General features: G+C 48.8%; 1 protein-coding gene across 1 annotated transcript in view; it reads left to right on the top strand.

The window, feature by feature from the left end:
- Positions 1 to 20,846, top strand: part of SLC4A4 (solute carrier family 4 (sodium bicarbonate cotransporter), member 4) — a 123,323-nt gene that overhangs the window by 69,010 nt on the left and 33,467 nt on the right. Inside the window, exons 5-7 of the mRNA XM_010297313.1 lie at positions 4,675 to 4,835; positions 7,500 to 7,679; positions 19,609 to 19,685. Coding sequence (XP_010295615.1) covers positions 4,675 to 4,835; positions 7,500 to 7,679; positions 19,609 to 19,685 — 418 coding nt within the window. The remainder of the gene's footprint in view (positions 1 to 4,674; positions 4,836 to 7,499; positions 7,680 to 19,608; positions 19,686 to 20,846) is intronic.

The following is a 20,846-nucleotide window of genomic DNA, read 5'->3' as shown; positions in this document are numbered from 1 at the left end:
GAACCGCTCCACCGCCTCCCCCTTTACCCCTTATCTTTCTTTATTTTTACTTCTCGGTCACTTGGAGAACCTATTTAAAGACTTCTCACCTTTTACTCTTTGACTTGTTGGTCATCCTTTTCTCCCTTTATTGCTTTTCTTCCCTCTTATCGTTAGTTCAGTACTTGCATTTTGTCATCTGTACCGCCCACCTCTGCTCTTTACAGCAAATTATGCTTTCCTCTGTCCGTGCACAGGTCTTTGGGAAGGGGTTTTAATGACAGTTTGTTACAGCTTTTTCACGATTCAGACCTGAGTGTGCTGTTTCTTACTGAGCAGTCTCTTCGGTCTCTCCTGTAGAGTATGAGTATTGGGAAGCTCTGTTTTCCAGAAGTCCACAAATTCTCTGGCTTTCAAGATACATGTACACTCTGCATGCTTCAAGCACCCTGTTGAGGCGCCGCGTAATTCCTAAACTTGGCCCAGCTTCCTGACTTGCGTGCTATTTTGTTGATAGTGATCTTGCGTAGCGTATGATTGCTCAGGATTTTTCAGTACCTTCCTGAAATGACTGAATCTTGCGCAGCAAAGCCCGCTGCGAGCTACGGAGCGGTTCCTACTGCCGGACTTACCAACTGGACCTGGCTAGCTCTGCGCTTCAGCGGGCGGAGGAGCTGCCAGCTGCGCGGCTCGCTGCGGCCCTTTGCTCTAAGACTCGAGAGAGCGTGGAAGCTGTCAGGAAAGAGCGTATTGAAAGGGTTGAGCAGTGATACCGTCCCTTCCGGAGCTGTTTGGGTCCATAGAAAAATAACCGGTACGCGTCACGGAAAACTTCTAGCGAGAACCTTAAAGCTAATGAAGGTCACCAGAAGGGGACCTTTAGTTGCCCATCCTGCTGCTTGATTCACGTGAGCTCAGCTGTCGCTGTGGCATCCCACGGGCTGTAAACGGGCTATAGGCGTCCCCTAAAAAGGTGACCTTTCTGACAGGAGGTGAGGTCAGCCCATGACCCGGGCTTGCGGATGTCATACGGCTTTGCGCAGCCCTGTTGCCTGTTAGCACATCACGGCGTTGGGCCGTGGTTCACAGTAAAGGGCTGCGCTGGGACAACCTCCTCAGCGTACACAGGAAAGAGCCCTGTAAACGCCTTAGAAATAGAGCAGTGAAAGGGAAGGTTTATTACTATTGAGAGACAACCTGAAGATTTGGGTCACTGGGTGCTCCTCGTTCGTTTTGTTGGTGCTCGTAGTTGATTTACCTGGTGCAGAGGGACAAGTTTTTGCACTACAATGTGAGCGTTTGTATTTCAGCGGTAGTTACAGCATGCGGAGCAAACTAGGGAAAAGGAAGGACCTGAAGCAGCTGGAGGGCACTGGTCTATTTTGAGGCTCAGAACAGTAGGATGCGTTCACCATACTGTGGGGATTGTCATTCTGCAAAGCAGGGAGATGGTAGAAGGATTATGAGATTACAGAGAAAAGGAAGGGAAGGACTGTGAAATAACGGATAGGGTTTTTTTAATCTTCTGTTATGGTCTTTTTTTATTATACAAGCTCTGTCAGGCAGCACATTTATATCCTTCACCCTTTTACACATTATAATATTACCACACCTTTTACACAATCCTTTTTGAAGCTCTAAAAATGAAAAAAAAAAAATTGGCTCCTGCATCTTGGTTAGCAGAGATAGTAGCTGTCTTCACAGTGTGTGTACAGTGACTATGCCGTTGGCTTCCAGACAGGCGTTCGAAGTGCAGGGTGTTATTCTGGAGGCAACCAAGTGCGCTGGTGGCAGATTTTTCTCGTGAGCCTCAGCCCTTTGGAGCCAACAATGCTGGTAGGTACCTCAGAAGTTCCCAGTGCCAGGAGAGCCTTGCTGGAGCCATCAGCGTAGTTTCCACGGCCCAAGAGACATAGCAGAACGTGGGTGTCTTATGTCATACCTTGCTGCTTCTCTAATGTGGTCGTGGGAATGTTCACTAGGTATTGCAAGCGAAGTGCAGCTGGCAGACAAGGAGAATATAGAATCACAGAATTATTAAGGTTGGAAAAGACCTCTAAGATCATCAAGTCCAACTGTTAACCCAACACCACCATGCCCACTGAACCGTGTCCCCAAGTGCCACGTCCACACGTTTTTTGAACACCCCCAGTGATGGTAACTCCACCACCTCCCTGGGCAGCCTGTGCCAATGTATGACTGCTCTCTTTGTAAAGAAATTTTTCCTCATATCCAGTCTAAACCTCCCCTGGCACAACTTGAGGCCGTTTCCTCTCGGTCTGTCAGTGGTTACCTGGGAGAAGAGGCCAACCCCCACCTCGCCACAACCCCCTTTCAGGGAGTTCTAGAGAGCGAGGAGGGCTCCCCTCAGCCTCCTCTTCTCCAGACTGAACAACCCCAGTTCCCTCAGCTGCTCCTCGTAAGACTTGTGCTCCAGACCCTTCACCAGCTCCGTTGCCCTTCTCTGGACACGCTCCAGCACCTCAACGTCCTTCTTGCAGTGAGGGGCCCAAAACTGAACACAGGATTTGAGATGGTGTGCCTCAGGGCTTCAGAGGGGACTTCAGAACCAAGCATCTAAAGCTGCTTCAGGGTGTTTGGGAGGCACCTCGCAGTCGGTAATTCCCATGGCAGTGGACGGGTGTGAACGCTCCCTTGGCCAAGAGGTATTCTAGGGACCGCGCCGAACAGAGCTGGTGGTAGTTCAGACGGGTTTGCAAGTTAATATTTATTTTATTGTGTTTGTATGGTGGATTGTAGTGAGAAAAGTAAACAGAAAGCAAATATCAATAGTCCTGAATAATACGCTTTCACTGCCCAGCGCTTTGGAACTTGCAGCCTTCATGCTGTCGTGGGGTAAACCGCACCTCGGTCGCACGTACTGTATCGCCTTTGAAACTCCCACGTTTGCAGCTGCCCGAGTCCTTTAGGTCTCCTAGGAAATACCTAGATTTTGTGAACTAAATAGAACCTTATTAATTTCAGATCAAATTCAGTCTTTTAGCTTGAGTTAAAAAGCAGCTTTTTAAAAAAAAAGAAAAGTCTCAAAAAGAGATTATTGCAATTGAAAAGCATAATTGATTAATCCTCCAGTAATACATTTTTTCAGGATTAAGAATAATTTCGCTTGGTGTTAATAATATTCTTTTGAACCGATTTATGAGCTTCCCTTACCTTTATGTGTGTGGTTTTTGTCTTAATAATCCCCTTATATTAGTCACTGGAATTTTCATTTTCCACATATATTAAAAGAGTATCTCAAGGCAGGACTGAAAGGCACTTCTGCTTCGCCGTTAGGTGATATTAAAACGCCTTCCTTCTCCTGCGCTCCGAGCTTCTACCAAAGCCATCGCTGGGCACTGCGAGAAAGGAAAAGGGCCCGTGGCGTTTCTTTTTCCTTTTCCCGGCGCAGCGAAGGTGCGAGCCAGGTGAAACCTCCTCCTTGAGCCCTGCAGAACCACTAAGGCTGGAAAAAAACTTTAAAATCACCAAGTCCAACGGGGCTGGCTGCGACGGAGCCAAGGGCAGGGCGAGCTTCTACCAAAGCCATCGCTGGGCACTGCGAGAAAGGAAAAGGGCCCGTGGCGTTTCTTTTTCCTTTTCCCGGCGCAGCGAAGGTGCGAGCCAGGTGAAACCGCCTCCTTGAGCCCTGCAGAACCACTAAGGCTGGAAAAAAACTTTAAAATCACCAAGTCCAACGGGGCTGGCTGCGACGGAGCCAAGGGCAGGGACGAGCCTGGCGGCGGCGGTGGGCTGCAGCGTGGTTTTAGGGCTGTAAAGAGTATTCTGCCCGGAACAGGACTTAACCTTTGCTCTAACCTTCAGCTGGAGATGAGCTTTCTGGTTTTTGCAGACCGACTTAAATCATTAAACAACGGCTAGAGAGCGGAGGGAAAGAACGAGCCCCTTCATTTGGGTCTGTTGCGCTGGCGGCTCACTTGTTCTGCTAGGAACATCGTCCGATTTGCTTGGGGCGTGCTGCTCTCCTCCACCCTCTGCCCCGCGCCAGCCGCTGGGTATGGGGCAGTTCTACTCCCTGCCGCTGAGTTTTGGCAGTGGCTTAAATCTTCAAGTTTTATTGTCTGGATTTGAATACTCGAATACGAGTCCCCTTCTTCCCAGAAATGCTGATTTTGATTTTTATTTTTCCTGTGCCCCCATCCTCTTTCGGTGGAGCTGTGGTGCTCAGCCCTTCTCGGGGGTGATGAGTGAAGTGTGAAGGTGTTACCTTGACTTGCTCTCGGTCGGGTCTGGCGAAGCGGCGGCCGCGCGGTTGCGGTTGCCTCGATGTGGCGTTGGGTTAGGGACTGGGTGAGCAAACCGGGGAGGCAATGACCAGCTCTCAGCCGAGTCACTGAAGCTGCCTGTGTACTCTTGGCCAGGAGTAAACATCAGCTAAAGGGTGTTAAACAGTTTAAGTCTTGGTGAAAGCGATTAAAGATAACATGTTTTACCTCACATTTGCGACGGTTTACAAGCAGGCAGAGCATTATCGCCGCTCGGCTGACACATACCAGTTCATTAAGCCTTTGCAACTTGATCACGGGTTCGTGGCCTCGCAGCTGCGTGGGAAAATGCGTGCGCTTGAACTTGTCGGTGCGCCGCGACGGCTCAGCTGTCTCGCTTCTTGCAGAGGCGTGCGTCTGCACGGGGCCAACCGCTTCAACACGGTCTCGTTGCTCTGCTCTCTCGTAGGTGGATCAAGTTTGAGGAGAAGGTAGAACAAGGTGGGGAGCGATGGAGCAAACCTCACGTGGCCACCTTGTCCCTGCACAGCTTGTTCGAGTTGAGGACGTGTATAGAGAAAGGCTCAATAATGCTGGATATGGAGGCCTCTTCTCTCCCGCAGGTGGTGGGTAAGTAAAGCTGCCTTGGCTCCTTCCCTCAGCTCTTCCCTACAAATTCGTATTAACCCTGATGGTGGTGTCACTGACGGTTTTAACGAGAAAGCGCTGCTTTTTCTCTAAGTGGGGAAAATCGAGAAAGAATCCACCAAGGAATAACGGGGAAAACTAGAAAATACATGGAGGAGGAGAACAGATAAATGAGATGACTTCTCCACAATTCGCGAAGAAGAGCAGAAGAATCGACTTCAGTGATAACCAGTGCTTACCTTGAACTGTTTTTTGGTGATTTTGTAGAACCTTTTGGATCCTGAAGTACATCACCTAAGTTAGATCCCAAGACACCGCTGCGTGTGTGTGAAAGGAATGGCACACGCTCACTTAGTTCACGTTCTCTCCCAGAAACGTAGCGTGCAGAAGGCTGGCTCTGTCAGGGCAGAGACACCCGGCGGGTACCGCTCCGTGCAGAGCGACCGCAGGTTTTGGCCCGCGTGGTCAGGCCGCGGGCTGCGTTCGGACGCGGTCCCAGGGTGGGCGACGGAGGGCAGGCGGGGCTCTCCCCTCCCGCACAGGAGGGCGAAGAGCAGCCGCGGTACCAGCTGATGCTTCACTCTGCACAACGGGTTGGCAATTTTTTTGCAGTCAGACTAGCCGTGGCCTGGGATGACACTTGGTGACATTGCTGAGAGCTGTATCATGTTCCCCGTGACGTCTGAGCAGACGTACGAAAATAAATTTTAGAAGTGACCCGTCCAGTGGAGGTACACTTAACCAGTACGCTGAGTTTAGAAGCCTTTATTTAAAAAGTTGTAGAAGAACAAAATGAAATAAACCCCCCACAAATCTCAGTGCTTTGATTTATAATCTTGGGAACCAGGCTCAAAATTGTCCCGCAAGAAATTACCAAGTACCAGGTGTTGCATTAGTTTTGTAAGACTTGGAATTACAAAAACTGGCTGTGATGTTATCTGCAGAGTTTTGAGCTTAGTTTTGCAGGTGCTTAGGTCGGCATTTCTCTTCCTTTGGTTTCGTGTCTGTGTATCCAAATGTGCAGCTTTGCAAAGTTTAAAAGGAAAAAAAAAACCCTCTGAAGTTTTATGCTGAAGCTGAACGTGCTTCAGAAGGTAGCAGCTGATGTCAGCGGTCCAAACCTTTAACCCTCAAATACTAAATTTCCTTTTGAAGTCACTTTGAGATAGCACCTTCAGTATCCTTCTTCAAAGCCCAAATTAAATCTAATTCCTGGGAGACGAAATTACACATCGGTGGCTGCTGTTGCTGTAACACTGTCCTGAGTGGGGTATTTTTGCTGGTCCGCATCGTTAATCAGATAGGTAGGGATGTCCAAGAAGCCTGCAGACTTGGTTTCCAGAATTATTTAATCGTGACCGCTTGGTTGCTGTCACGCAGGAAGGAAGAACTCAGAGAGCTCTCTTTGTTGATGTGTGTTATATCAGAAACGCGGAAGGGAAGAGATGCTTGCCAGATGGAGAAGGATAAACTTGATGAAGACAGACGTGTTGTCCTGAAGGAAGTATACCAAAAATCACTAAGAAAAATTATGAGCGACAAAAGCTTACAGAAAAATGGCACTTTACAAAAAGAAAGCTTTTGCCAAACATTTCGTGGAGCCATACCTACATGCGTATAATCGTCCTTTCTGCGTTTGGGTGGAAGAACTAGGCTTCTTCCCTAGTGATTTGAAGGGCCATGAACACGGAGGAGGACTTTGTCTGACTCACCGAGTTAGCAAATGTGATGCGTGTTCTGCCTCCCCCCTCCCATAACTTTTATTATTAGCCCAAATAAAAGTTCCCGGTAGACAAATAAGAGCTGCCACTTTCCCTTGGGGGACAGCGCGTTAACTGAAGTAATCAAGGGAACAACTTAATGTGAGATTTAATGCACAGTAGAGATTCTTAATAAATCGGGCTACCTTTTTTTTTTCTTTCTCCTCTGGGATAGGGGAGCAGAAAGGGGAGCGCTGATGGAAAGTGAGCAGTCTCTGCAGCGGGCTGGCAGCCTCTTTGCCTGGTGATTCAGTTCAAGGCAAAGCTGCGTAATGCGTCCTGTGACAATTGGAGCAAGTTCTGCCTTTTGTAGTTGCCATCATTTCACTTCAGTTCTGAGAGTGAGTGATTTAATTAGTTACTCATCCCCAGGACTTTTTCCTATCATTAGATGAGTTTTTACTGGGGGCCTGCGAGGTGAACTCAGGCCTTGTTGAATCCAGTAGAAGTCTTACCATGGGTTTTTTGGGAGCGTACTGGAACTTGCAGCGTGGCTGTAGCTTCTTCACAAAAATACAGGGTGAGGGCAGATTCCCTTTCTGAACTGAGAACCATCTTATCCTGGGTACGGTTGATTTGAAATAGGCTCAGTGGCGTGTACGGAAGTAACAGAAGGGAGTCTCGGTGCAGTAGGTACGCGTCGGCGGCTGATGGGTTTTGCTGCGTGGAAATGCTTCTGTTTCATTTCCAAAGAAATGTCTGAAAGAGGTTCCCGTTAAAATGGCGAAATCAGGTGGTGGTTTTGAGGTGCGAGGGAAAGCCTTCAGAAAGGTAGGCTGGAAGTGATCCGTCCCTCTCCCCCTGCTCTCCCTCCACGCAGCTGAGTTTTGTGCGTTGTGATTAACCATCCTCTCCTCTCCCTCGCCCCTTTCTTTGCCTGCGACAGAAATGATCGTTGACAATCAGATCGAGACGGGGCTTTTGAAATCGGAACTGAAGGACAAAGTCACCTACACGCTGCTCAGGAAGCACCGGCACCAGACCAAGAAATCCAACCTGCGCTCCCTGGCTGACATTGGAAAGACCGTCTCCAGTGCAAGTAGGATGTTTACCAACCCCGATAATGGTAATGCAGAGGCTAACTGGCTATAGCCTTCCCTTTTCAAGCAACCCACCAAACTTGCCCGCCGACAACTAACTGCGTTGCCTTGACAATGCTTTCCTAACCCACGATTAGCGTAGCGAGACCCGTACTGATAGCACGTCAGTGGTGGGCTCTGAAGGCTGCTTTGGCCGTGGCACATCGCTCTAACCGTATCTTCACTGGACTGAGTGGGAGAGGAGGGGAGGTGGCAGGCAGGGAGCAGGAGGCACAGGGGAAGGCAGAGAGATGCGCTCGCAGCTGGCGCGTAGGAGATGGCGTAGGAACGACGATAGGAAAGAGAGATTTACAAAAAACTCCAAGCGTGCCTGAACCTACAAGGCCGATCATCTGAAAAGTTTGGGCAGAGACGAAGCGTTCGTGTGCGTTCAGTTTCCGTGGCAGATGGTGTCGGTGGCACTCTTAATCAAAAATTACGTGATAGTAACGCCTAGCTTGCACTTTATTGCCATGCAATCATTGTCCAGTGTGGGTAAAGCTGATTTCCATCTTGCTTTATTCATCCTAAAATTGTTCTGTGGTGTATATGTGAATGTAGCTCGCTCGCTCTCTAAGAACGGTGTAATAGATTGTGCCATGTTTATAGTGGTGTCTATAACCGTGTGGGCGCGCGTGGACGCAGGCAGCTACAGAGGCCTTGGCAGTGACTCTGTACGTACCCGTGCATTGAGGCTTGCTGTCTTCTTACTAGCGGTAATCAAAAAAGAGGAGGTTTAAGCCTATTGTCATGTCTTGGAGTTCTGTCAACTGCCTCCTGCTGCAGTCTGGAAATTTGTCTAAAAGTCGCTATTTTAAAATACCCAGAAATGAAAGCAAGCGAAGAGATAATATTCTCCTTGCTATGTTTAAGGCCTCTTAGCTTTCTGCGTTCTGCTTCTAAAACTCAGCCTAACGTTTCTCCCTAACCTATTGCCATACTTCATTAATATTTCCTACTTCTTATCATCCTTTGCTTTTGCAACAGGTGTGTATGTGCATGTGAAGAATATTTATTGCTCTTGATGATGCATCTTGTCATGTACGGGTGCCTTGATAACACAGTGATTAAGCGAATAACGCGAAGGCGCAGTGACGTGAGTCAAGGCAGTGTCCTGAGCGTGCAGCTTTTCGGTGAATGTCCCTGCAGGAGTCCAACGGAGCAGGGAGAGGGGCTGGGCTTTGGAAAGCACTGTAAAGAAATCCCAGTTCTGGGGAAGGAGCTCAGCGTGGCCAGATAAGGCGGTTGGTGCCTGCTGAAGACCGGGGAGCCTCTTCCAGAGCACACCGCAGGGAGGAGGAAGGTTCTCCTGGGCATCTCCAGGCTTTGCTTTTGGCCTGCAAATTCCCCCACGCCTTGAGCGGACACCTAGCTAATGGGGTAATACCCAGGGGTAGGAGTGCCTGCGGGGGGCCCGATCCGAGAGAGGTGTTGTTCAGGAGCTCTAGCTAAACTGTTGCTCCTCAAGCCCCCCTGCTCATTTCCCATTAGCCTCGGGCATGAAATCTGTAGGTGCCTCAGTGTTTTGCCCTTAAATCGGCCAGGCATCTCGCATCCCTGGAGGATGCCTCCGTTGCGGCAGGACTGGGCACCTGACGAGTCGCTCGCGTTTGTCTTCAGCTGGGATTAAGAAATCAGGTTCTTTGCAGCACATGCTCTAGGGCTTTCCATTGTGTCCTCCCCGCTGTTCGTATGGGAGGCACCTGCTTTCTCTGACAAGAAGAAAACGGCTGTTGCAGGTGAGATGCATAAGCGTTATTTGCATTGGTGTCTATAGGTAGCGGTTACCACCTCCATGACTACTGCTCTTTCTGGACCTTTGGTAAGATGAACAGGTTTGCTTTGAGGAGAAGGGTCCAGGACTGTGGCCACGCTGTACGGGAGGTAAAACATGAGGGACGCGTCTTCAGCACGCGTCGCCCTGTGCGGGGTGTGTAGGGGATGCCCTCCGTTCTTGGCTCCAGCCCCAAGCCCCTTTCCTGCGGGTAGGCGCTGCGACACCGAGGGTGACGGTAACGCGCAGAGGTGTTTCCAGGCTGGCTCACGGCACGCTTGTGATTCCGCAGTCAGACCTTACCACGCTCATATCGTGTGGGAGACGAGTGGTTAAACTCCTGGCTGTTTGGAGTGCCTCTGTGTTTGGGCAACGATACGCGTTTTTCCTCTCTTCTGGTTGACCAAATCATCAAGCTTAGTGTTTTATTCTGAGTGCCTGTCTCCGTGAGTTGCTAAGGTGTAAAAATGTAAAGGAATCCTTTAGGATAGACTGTATGGCATTGCTATGATTAGTGCCTCCTTCGGACACAACAAGAGTCTTACTGAAGGGGTTAAAATGGGCTCTGTTTACAGCTTCCACCTCTACATGGCATCTATTTTTACTGCACGGTATGCTTGTAACAGCCGCCTCTTTTTTTCAGCAGCTGGTGAATGGCAAATTCCTCATTTCTGCAGTTAAAGCCATTCCTTGAGGAGCCATCAAAACCTCAGGCTGTTAAAGGCAAATTAAAACTTGCTGAGGAGGTTTGAAGGTAAATGATGCACAGTGCTTTACTTAACGATACCTCAGACGGTAAGCCCGGTCTCTTCGCTGTACCGAGCTAGGCTTTCAGGGCTGGTTAAAGAGAAAATAATAGCATGCTTGTCCTGGGAGGATGATGCTGACAAAGGGTGTCTGTCTAAGTCCTTGCTCCAGCCCCTGCTTATTTTTCATGGCTAAGGGCATCCTTTACACAGACCCTAGGTGACTTGGGCTTTCATTAATTTCTTTTTCTTGTTTGAAGGGGCTGTGTGGGTCCTGTCTCAGATGGACTGATTCTCGAGAAATTCTTTCTTGGCTTCGCTTAGCCCGCTGGCTGACCTTCAGCCACACAGAATCACAGAATGATTAAGGTTGGAAAAGGCCTTTAAGATCATCAGGTCCAACCATCAGCCCAACACCACCGTGCCCACTAAACCATTCTCCGAAAGTGCCACGTCCACACGTCTTTTGAACACTCCCCGTGACGATGACTCCACCACCTCCCTGGGCAGCCTGTGCCAGTGTTTGACCGCTCTCTCAGTAAAGAGATTTTTCCATATATCCAGTCTAAACCTCCCCTGGCACAACTTGAGGCCATTTCCTCTCATCCTATCGCTAATTCCTTGGGAGACCAACCCCCACCTCACCACAACCCCCTTTCAGGTAGTTGCAGAGAGCGATAAGGTCTCCCCTCAGCCTCCTCTTCTCCAGCCTGAACACCCCCAGTTCCCTCAGCCACTCCTTTCATGTTATTTTGCCTCTGTTTCCTCACCTGGGATGTTTATGTGTTATGAGAATATCTAATGCGCTATGTTCCATGACAGTTCAAGTGCATTGAGACTTAAGAGGAGAGAGACTTCCATACAAAGGGAAATACTTCACAAATAGTTGTTGCTGTTATTTATTATTTACAGCTTAATGAAAGGTAACTCCAGAGTGTATTTTATCAAGTTATACCATGCTCCCAGGAATTCAATGAGTGCCTGTCATGTGCTTCCAAAGGCACAATTTGTCCTTTAGACAGCTGAAAATTTCATGAGGCCAACAGGAGTGTGGCTGTCTCCCAAAACAGCTAATCACAGTAATGGAAGTGCCATCAGCCCCAAGCGCTCATGAATTTCCCTAGAGTTTCTTTCCAGGTAGGTGTTTCCTTTCATCAGCATCTACCTTTCATTTCGGCGTCCGTGAAACGTTCATTCAATATTGATGCTGCCGCCAGGCTCCCGAGAACGGCAGCCCCTCGGTGCATCGCTTACTTCTCGCCTCGGCACAGCAGGTTTACGGGCTGGTGTATTTGGGAAGCAGCTTTGTTTTCTGCTCGACTGACATTTACCGCCGTTGTTAAAAGGGGGAACTTCTCATCTCTAGTTTACCCACAGAACACGTTGATGTAAACTACGGAGCGCCCTGCTCGTTTAATGGACACGGTTATTGTGCGTTCATTAAGGGCCGTTAATGAAATGATCGCTCCTGAAGCGGAACCGGGCCCTGCTGTAGGTTGTGTGTAAATATATTGTGCAACTTACTGGCTCTTACTGGGCAGTCACGATTGATTTGGAAGCTATGACTTTGATAGGTACCTAATTGTATTAAACTACTTTGAGAAGCATTTCTTTAGGAAACACTTTAGCATAATGTCATTAGCAGGGATTCTGCCCATGATTTTCCCTTTTTTTTTTTTTCCTTTTTTTTTTTTTTTTTTTTTTTTTTTTTTTGGTCAGAGCAGTTAGGCTTAAAACACAAATTAAATAATGACCGATTTCTTCAAGGGTATTTGTTAGATCTGAAATCTGGAAGTGTCCCCTGGGCCGTGGTTCTCAGCGATACCGAGGTGCCCGTGTCTCGCTTCCTTCAGCGCGCTTAAATAACTTAAGTCTTAGGGACTCTAAAATCTTCTGTGCCTTCACACTAAGCTTGTATAAACTCCTCTTCCGGTATTACGTTTAATATAATTCAAACTTCTGAATGTGTCCTAGGATATTCTTTATGCGTAAAGCAGGAAAAAAGGTAAATGAGCAGGAGTTGCTCAGACTTTGCCTGTGACAAGGAGTGTATTTTCACGCCCTTGCGTATCGCTGGGGACTTCTCTATAAAGCGCCCCAGCCTGTGGCTATTGCTGTGGCTTTTTTCCCTCTTCTGAGGTGGCCGAGCCCTGTGCAGTTGTACGAAAAGCATTTCAAAATTCAGCAACCGAAGAAATGCCGATTTAACCTCCCGGCCCCCATTGCCCCGGCTGCTCCCCGAGCGTCCCCAGCGGCTGCCTCCGCCGTCGCACTCCTCACCAGGGCTGACGGTGGCTCTGGCAGCAGGGTCATCCTCCCTTTCATCTCACTGCTCTTTCTGAAGAGAAGGCTCGGTAGCCATCAGACTGGCAGAGACACGGAACTTCTGAGCGGCAAAGGTGTGCGCTGGATGCCTTGTATTCGTTGCTGTGTCGTAAAGACGGATATTTGGATCCTGCTTGCGGGAGGATGTTTTCTCCGAAATCCTTTTGCTCTTGGGAAACTGGGCAAAAGGTGGTAATTCCTTGTGTGACATAGGACGGAGGAGGATAAATCAAGGCACTCCTTTGCTGTCCATTCGGCAGGAAAAAGATAATTATCAAAAAGCTGAGCAAAGCTGTACCAAGTAATTACTCAAAGCTTACACAGACACCGCCCTTTTCATTTCTTTCGTTGGTAGAACACTGAGCTGTATGAAGTGTTCAATGAGGACATTGCGATTTTACATTTCAGTTGAGCTCCTGCGGGGCTTTTTTGACAGGTTTTTTGTGTGTCTTGCTTTGTCGACTGGCTTTCTAAGAGTTCTTTGTGTCCTTTGCTGGCACAGGGTACAGCACTTGACGTGAAGCCCCGCAATAAATAATGTATACGCTAGCAGCCCGCCAGCATCCTCGCCGGGCTGGCACACCTTTGGGTTGTAACGCGGGGTTCGCCGCGGTATAAAACGAGAACCGCGCTCACCGTTCCTTACGCGGGTGCCTGCGGTGCCTTACCACTGCTCGGCTGGCGACGTTTGCTGTGCATTTTTGGCATTTTGTATGATAGAACACCTGGGAGAGCCGTTAGCAAAAGCGTCGACGAGAAGGGGTCGGATCGTGCTAAAAACCAAGCTGCAGGAAAGGTGCAGAAAGACTGTGACGTGTTTGTGAGTGTTTAACCGCCACAAATACTGGCATGCCACCCATCACCGTGTGCGTGGTGTCTGTGCTGCCCAGAGCCCTCCTGAGCATTCTTTGTCTTCGCTGTGCTGACAGCAGGGTAGTTTGGAAACAGCTGAGTTAAAATAACGCTTCGGGCTGCCTGCGACGCGTTGGCTGGTGCGCTCAGAGGAGGGTAGCTAGCAACGGTTGAAAACTTTCCTCCTCTAAGGTTTTTATCCTACGTTAGGGTTCAGCTTTATTCGGTTAAGTGTTTTTCATACAGCCTGCATCCTCCATCCCTTTAGAGAGTTGAATGGTGGCATCAGCTGAATAATACCAGCGCAGGAGGAGGGAAGTTTAAGTCAGAAATGAGAAATTTTTCAAGGAACGCTTGGAAAAACCCCACCGCCGTGTTTAGCCGTTTGCGTTACTTGAAGCATCACAGACTAAGGCACGCGTTTCCAAGCCCGAACGGGTGTGCCTGGGTGCGTACGCGGTCAGGATGCTCAAAGTTGGCTCCGACAGGGATGTGACCTGATGGTTTTACAGAAACGCTGCGTGTCTGCCGTTCTCACTGACCGCGCCGCAGCTGGGGACTGCGCCGCACAGCTAGCGCTGCAGCCGCCTTACTCACTCGCTTGAAATCCGCTTCTCAAGTGCCCGAATTTTAGACACCGGGGATGGAAAACTGGCTCCAGACCTGCCAACTGAACACTGAAAGGCGGAGCTACGGAGGAGGTGTCGTGCTGCAAATGTGTGGGCTCGCCACTTTGGCCACCGAACTATGCAGAAAGGTGCACTTGTGTGTAACCGCGACTGTTCGAGCACTCTGTCTCCTGCCCGGTTTGCTTGTGCAATTGCTTCAGCGTTTCTTTCTTGCCTTCTTTTTTTTTTTCTTTGACTTTTCACCTTTGCTCTCTTCCTCCTCTTTGCTGCTGCTACTGTCTCCTGCTTGCGCCGCACAAGCTCGCAGCCCGCTCGAGAGCTCGGTGCCCTGCCTGGCAACCCGCACGTTGGATGATGAAATCCGAGTGCAGCGCAGCCCCAGCGTGGGATGGCTCAGTAAGTCCGGGCAGGGGTGTGGGCGGGCGGGTTGGGGGAGACGAGAGGAAGAGGAGCGGGTTACTCGCACCAGCCGGTCTCCTAACGCTTGCTGCTGCGTTAACAGTGGGAAGACCGCAAAGGTGTTCCTTGCGGAATGGCTGCCGCTCTGGCTGTCCGTGTTACCCCCACCGTCCCCTCCCGCTGCTCTGTTTCACTCTGTTTTGCTTTTTTCCTTCATCTGGGATGAAACAGGTAGGTCAGCCTGCACTCCCCTCCGGGCGGTGGTCTCCCTCCTAAGCCATCTAGTGACACTTCTGTCAGCCATTGGAGTATCCTTTGGCCGTTCAAAGGGCTTCATGCATCTTGCTACCGCTGCGGTATTATAAATGCAACAAGCGTAAATATTTTGACTTCCATATAAATCAAATGCAGAGATGGGCTCCCTGTGTCACACAGCTAGCAGGCGCCCTCGGTGATGAGCTGGCCGGTTCTCAGCCCCTGCTTCTCTCTGATGATCCCCTACTCATGGGGAGCCTTGCTGATCGCAGGAGCGTGCCGTTCCCCCGAAAGGCACCGCTCGTTGCACTGATGCCACAGGGACCTTCTTTACAGGCTGTAGCGTTCTACAGAAATCGGAATTTCAGGATATTCCCCGTGAAAGATGGGTATCGAGCCTATTAGTGGAATGAGGTAATAACCTGGAGGGGCTGGGAGCGCCTGCCTTACTTCTTGCCCCAGGACTTGGTGGAGCGCAGCCAAGGAAGGGCTCGCATCGCCTTTGCCGGAGGGGCGGTCATGGAAGTTAGGCCTGAATCGGGAAACGATCCCTGGCTAGCAAACTGCGTAAGGGCGAACATTGCGCGCCGAGGTCTCTGGCTGAGGTCTCGGCAGCAGAAACTTTTTACTCCGTTGCTTTGTTCGAGGCTCTGGAGAGCCTGTAGGCTGAGAGGCTTGCTGCTCCCTTCTGCTCCTGTATTTCCTCACCGTTCAGAGAAGCTGCTCGCCCAAGCACTCCCAAGTTTTTAAGGTTGGTTTTTTCCCTCCCCTCCTTTCAGGTCTTTCTCAGAAGTGGTGCTGCTAGGCCTCTCCCAGAGACCGAGACGACCTTGTGGCACTGTAGCCTCCCAATGGTTGAGCCTGCTGTGGAGAGTTGCTCCTGCGAGCAGGCTTGTTATACGAACATCAAAAAATGAGTGTTGGACATGTCCTTCCTGGCTTTGGGTCTTCGAAGGTGCACAACCATTAGGAACCCGAGTCAAAAGGCATTTAGGCTGTACAGATTTGGGCCACAGTGTCCCAAAGCCAAATGGCTTTTGAGCCAACGTTGCAGATGTTGCATCTTGCATTTCTAGGAGCGTTTTTCTGCTGTTAGTGACTTTTCTTGGCAGTCAGGATAAATTCTTCATTTAGGGATTTGGGGAAAACTTCTAAACGCAGGCTGGGATACTGTCAAGTTGCTTAGGTCAGCAAATCTGGTTAAAGGTGAAGCTTGTGGTTTCCAGTCTGTGTTCCAGAGATCGTCAGTGCTGAGCGGGGCTAGTCTGAACTTGAGGACTTTGCAAGGCATCTTCAAAAGATGGTATGCACAGACACAGACTTCAGGGGAGAACAGTCATATTGCATGCTCGGGAGGTTCCGACTGTCAGCATGAAGTGTGAAGTTTCTCGCAAGGAAATGGAGATACGAATCACCTTAGCCTGTGAGAGCCGAATTTAAATGGGGATTATGAGTCGCTTTCTGCCTCCAAAGAACAAAGAGTACCTTGTAAAGTTTTGGTGCTCAGATCTCTTAATGCAAGGCCAGTCTGATGACGGAAAGAGGGAGTGAATAAGGTCTGTGTGTTGTGCCAAGTAGTCGGAGCTACGGTGAACGTGCTGGCGGCTCTTTGTGGGGATAACTCGCAGGAACGAGTGCAGGTGCAGGCTTGCTTTCTTCTCAGGCTCAGGTCCTCCTTCCTGGTAGGAGCTCTGTCGCTGACTGAACAGGAGTGCTGTCACACGAGCGGTTTCTGTAGAGAAAATACCAGAGCGGTGCTGAATTGCCGGCGAGGAATTTATGGGCAGGAGGGGGATGTCCCTCACGTCTAGGGTCCGTGCACTTGTCCTTGATCAGCCCTGCAGTAGTAGTGCTGCTGTAGTTGTGATGGCTTTAGAGTATGGTCAAGGTCATGTTTGTAGGGAAGAGTGGTATTTATTAAATCGAGGGGTACGACTGGAAGAGGCAGGCAAGTGTTTTGGTGCATGGGTCTGTCCAGGTCTGGAATAAACATGGGATGCCTTGAGAAGAGCTGCTGTGAGTTTGATCTGGTTATGTTGATCATGTTGGGAGAAAGAGGCTGCTAGCAAGAGGCGATAAAGTCATTAGCCGCTTCCTCTAGAAAGAAGGGTAATTACCTCCTAAGAAACATTCAGCCTTGGAAATCTAATAAACAAAGAAAACGGATGTTGTAAGCTGGAAAAATACCAGCCGTGAAAGCTGTGGCCCTGATTTAAGTCTGTTCACTGTGGAACGGGACCTAGAAATGTGGAAAACTGCTAGAGCAGTCTGCAGAAAAGGAAGGGGGACCTTCAGTAGATGCCTTTCTTCGGAGTGCAGCCCTTGTGAATAAAACACACTGAAACAGCATTAAACCACCGTATAAAATCATTAGTATTTTCTACCTTGCTCAACGCTTTTTGGAAGCTGTACTTGGTTCCTTCTCAGCTGGAGTCAAGAGCCATGCCAGGACTCGGAGTTCTCATGGTAGAGCTTGAACAAGAGGAGATCGATCTCCCGAACCCATGAAGCGCCCTCGGGCAGGTGGGCGGCGCGGGATACCCAGCTCTGCGCGCAGCCCACCCGTCTTCCCATCTCTGCAGGTCTTCGAACGTCTCCAGATCTGTTTAACTCTGCCGAAGACTTTCTTGTTTAATTTCTCTCACTTGGTAGCGCTCAGGTGATAGAAACCGATAGAAACTTTGCTTTGACGCGCTGAGCTGCGCGACACCAGTTATTGGCGTGAACAAGCTTCGCATTTTAAAGAAAGTGCTTCTCCAATTCTTCTTTTGGTATTATTGGCTCAGACTTGCAAAGCAGCCGCCTGTATCTCTGCATCGAGCTTCAATCTTTCATTTTAATTTATGGGTGCATTATATACTTGTCAAAGATTTCCTAGAATTGGCAGTGTCTGTGCAGCCTTTAAAGGATACTTAATTGCACCACACAAGAAAAAGGAGCCCTGGGTTTCAATAATGGCTTCAGGATTAGAATAACCTGGGTTTATTTTGAGTTTTGTTGTCCGGCTTTGCTTTTTGCCACACAGAAATTTTTATTAAAAATTCATATCACAGAAGGAACCGTGAACAAAGTGATGTCTAGACCGTCTAACAGACGCAGCGTGAGCAAGTTTGATCACTTCTTTCCTGTTTTGTGTTTATCTCTTACCTACAGATTCATATCAAACATCCAGTCAAAATTTCTAGACATATCTAAGTCTGGCTTGCTAATAATTAATTAGGAGAATGGTTACTAAATATGCGTAGCTTCAACTAGTCTTCCAAATGGCGTTTCTCACTTGTAGAGATAGATGGGGTCTTAAATCTGGCTCGCAGGAAGAGGAAAAGCTGGGGATCCCCCTTTGATAATACCTAATTTATCTAACCGTGCTTGGCTTTTGCCGTGTCGGCGTTCCTAGCTGTGGCAGTAAGACACAGCGGGTACGCTGCGATTCCAGGCGGCTCTTAAGAAAGAACGCTTTAAGCCCGTCTCCACATACGTTGAATATGTTGTAAAGAAAACCCAACTCTGGGAGTCCAGATCTTTTTCTTCCCACTCTTCTTTTATTTTATTTTTTTTTCCTCCTCCATATGCTGATTTCTTATAGTGCCTGTTTGCACTGGGAGCTGATGAATACTGAAAACTTGGACTTTGATTTTGATATGAATATCAAAGCGTAAGTGTAATCAATATTGTCACGAACCACAGTCTAAGTTGGGAAATGTGCCTCAGTGCCATTTCTTTTTGAGTATTTTCTGTCTTTCCAGTTCTGTTCGTGGTCAGAAACTCTGTGATAACGGCTCCTGTTGCTATGCTTCTGATTCCTGCGAGCGTGGGTGAGAAGGGAAGGGAAAATTTCAGAATAATTAAAATAATGTGTACTGACCACTGCGGTTTATGATACTGTATCCATCCCAGGAGTCTGTCTTTTTTTTTTTTTTTTTTAAATTAAATTATTTTTCTTCTTTTACAATTATGGCTGTTTCTGGGTTTCTTCAGTTTTAACTACAAATGCTTTTAGTGGGACTGTAGAACTGAATTCTGAAATCATGGTGCTTTTTTCCAAGTGCTTTAGAACTATTCCCATTATGTTCTGCTAGTCGCTGAGAACACAAGAATAAGTAGGATAAGGAGTCCATAAGGGAGCAAGCAGCTCCTTCCTAGCTGTTTTACAGTGCTTGAATGGCAGCATGTGAGGTTTACAGACAAGCAGTTGGTCTGTGGAAAAGGAATGGAGGTGAACTGCTGCAGCTCTTCAGTTCTAGGGGGTTTCTTCATGTCTTTGGGGTATCTGGCGTCAGGAATGGGTGACTTTTGGCCTATCGACGCAGCGCACACGTCGTTTTAATCGGAAAAATGCTTAAGGTTCGTGAGCTTGCTTGAGGAAAGGTAGATTTTTGTTATTGGCTGTTCGGAAGGACCAGGAGCTGCCAACCTCCCTCGCTGCGTGGGCTGCCTACCAAGGTCTGGGATGCTGAGGAGCGTAGGGCAGATGTCATCTACATAGGAGAGCTAAGGCGAGGGGTTTGCAGGTCGGAGAGACCATGGGGGTCCCAGCCCTGCTGAGGGATGGGTTTATGACTGGGTCCTGGGTGACCCAGCAGCATCAGTGTCAGCAGCCCATTGCTGCTTCGCTGCTTCTCCCACGGGCAAGTGGGAGTCCTTGGACGAGCTTTGGACGTCCAAAGTGGGAGTCTTTGGATGAGCAAGAGCAAGTCCTTAGACTCTTTTGCTGTCCTAAGAGTCACGCGAACGCTGTGGGTCAAAGACGGTGAAGCGTTAGCATCTTAATACCCCACGTGCCACGGAAAGTCATGGAAAGCAGCCTGTCAGGGTCTTAAATTCCCCACATCAACCTCCCTTGTGCAAGGAAAGGTGTTGCTGTAGCCTGAGCCTCTGTCTCCTTCTGCCTGCATCGAAACAAGTGCTTTAACTGGTATCAACATTGTTCTTACAGGCAGCCCAGCCATGGCCCACAGAAACCTGACTTCCACCAGCCTGAATGACATCTCTGACAAGCCTGAGAAGGATCAGGTAAGCTTCAGATTCAGACTTGGCTTGGTGGTGTGTGTGGTTAGGAGCTGGGTGTTGGGGACCGAGGCTCTCTGTACCACAAAACGGAAGCAGAAGAAGAGGTGAGTAGAGTATTTCCGAGTCCTGTGATGGGATCCTCCACTTCTTAAGCGCCCGCCCTTGAAAACAGCAGGTTCAACTCTCGCAAGGCTTGAAGCAAGTGCCACCACGTACAAGGCATCTTGCCCATACCCTTGGGAAAGGAAGGAAGATATCCCGATACGGATGTATTTCGGGTCCTCTGCCTGATGAGAATAGGGTCTTCAGGGGTTATAGCGAGGGTCTGCACAGGAGCTACGGTCCTGCAGCACGCTGGGGCATGTGCTCCCAAGGGCCACGGGGTAGATCAGCAGCTGGTGGAGTAGAAGATGTTACCTCACCCGGCGCATCGCTTCAGAAAGGCAACTGTGCTGACAGGTAACCCGGGAAAAAGAGCTCCAACATGGAAATGAGGAATCAAGTTTAAAATTGGCCTTTGGTGCCAAGTCTGCACAAATCTGACCAATTGCTTAGACTAGGGTAATGTTTGCGGTATATTGGATGGGCTGTCTTTGTGTGTGTTCTCGTCCTTTCTGAGAGCTGCGGGGCCTGAGGGGTAAGAGTGAGTTTATTTCAACTCTTAGAAAACTGGTGTCTGAATAAGGTCTCTGTGCAACTTTGAAAAAACCTTTGTCTTGGTTCAAAAAGTGGGTTATTCTCAAAGCATGACTGTTTCTTTCGGAGAATCTTTTTTTTTTTTTTTTTCCGGGTCTTTCAGCGTTCTCTAGTCCCGTGGTCATTCTGAATGCAAATGAGACTTACTTTGGAAAATTATTTGGCTAACGCAGAAATGCTGGCCGGCTGAGAATGACTCTAGTCCTTCAAATGATGGCTGGCTGCAGTCTTCTGTCAGTGCCACTCTGCCTTAAAGGGACACAGCAACACAATCAATGTAGAAAAGTGAGTTCAGAGTAATTACATATTTTTAAAATCAATATCTGTATGTTTATATAACTAAATATACTTCTGGGGAGAGAGAAGGGGAGCGACGTGTTTTGCATTGACCTCAGCGTCATTCAGAGGTGTAGCATACATCTACATAGGTTGGTTGGTTTTGCAAAATGTCTGTTTCCTTTGATATAT

Source organism: Phaethon lepturus, unplaced genomic scaffold (genome assembly GCF_000687285.1).
Source record: "Phaethon lepturus isolate BGI_N335 unplaced genomic scaffold, ASM68728v1 scaffold21111, whole genome shotgun sequence".
Classification (NCBI taxonomy): Eukaryota; Metazoa; Chordata; class Aves; order Phaethontiformes; family Phaethontidae; genus Phaethon; species Phaethon lepturus.
Note: the sequence above shows the minus strand (reverse complement) of the source record. Positions and strands in the feature narration are given on the sequence as shown.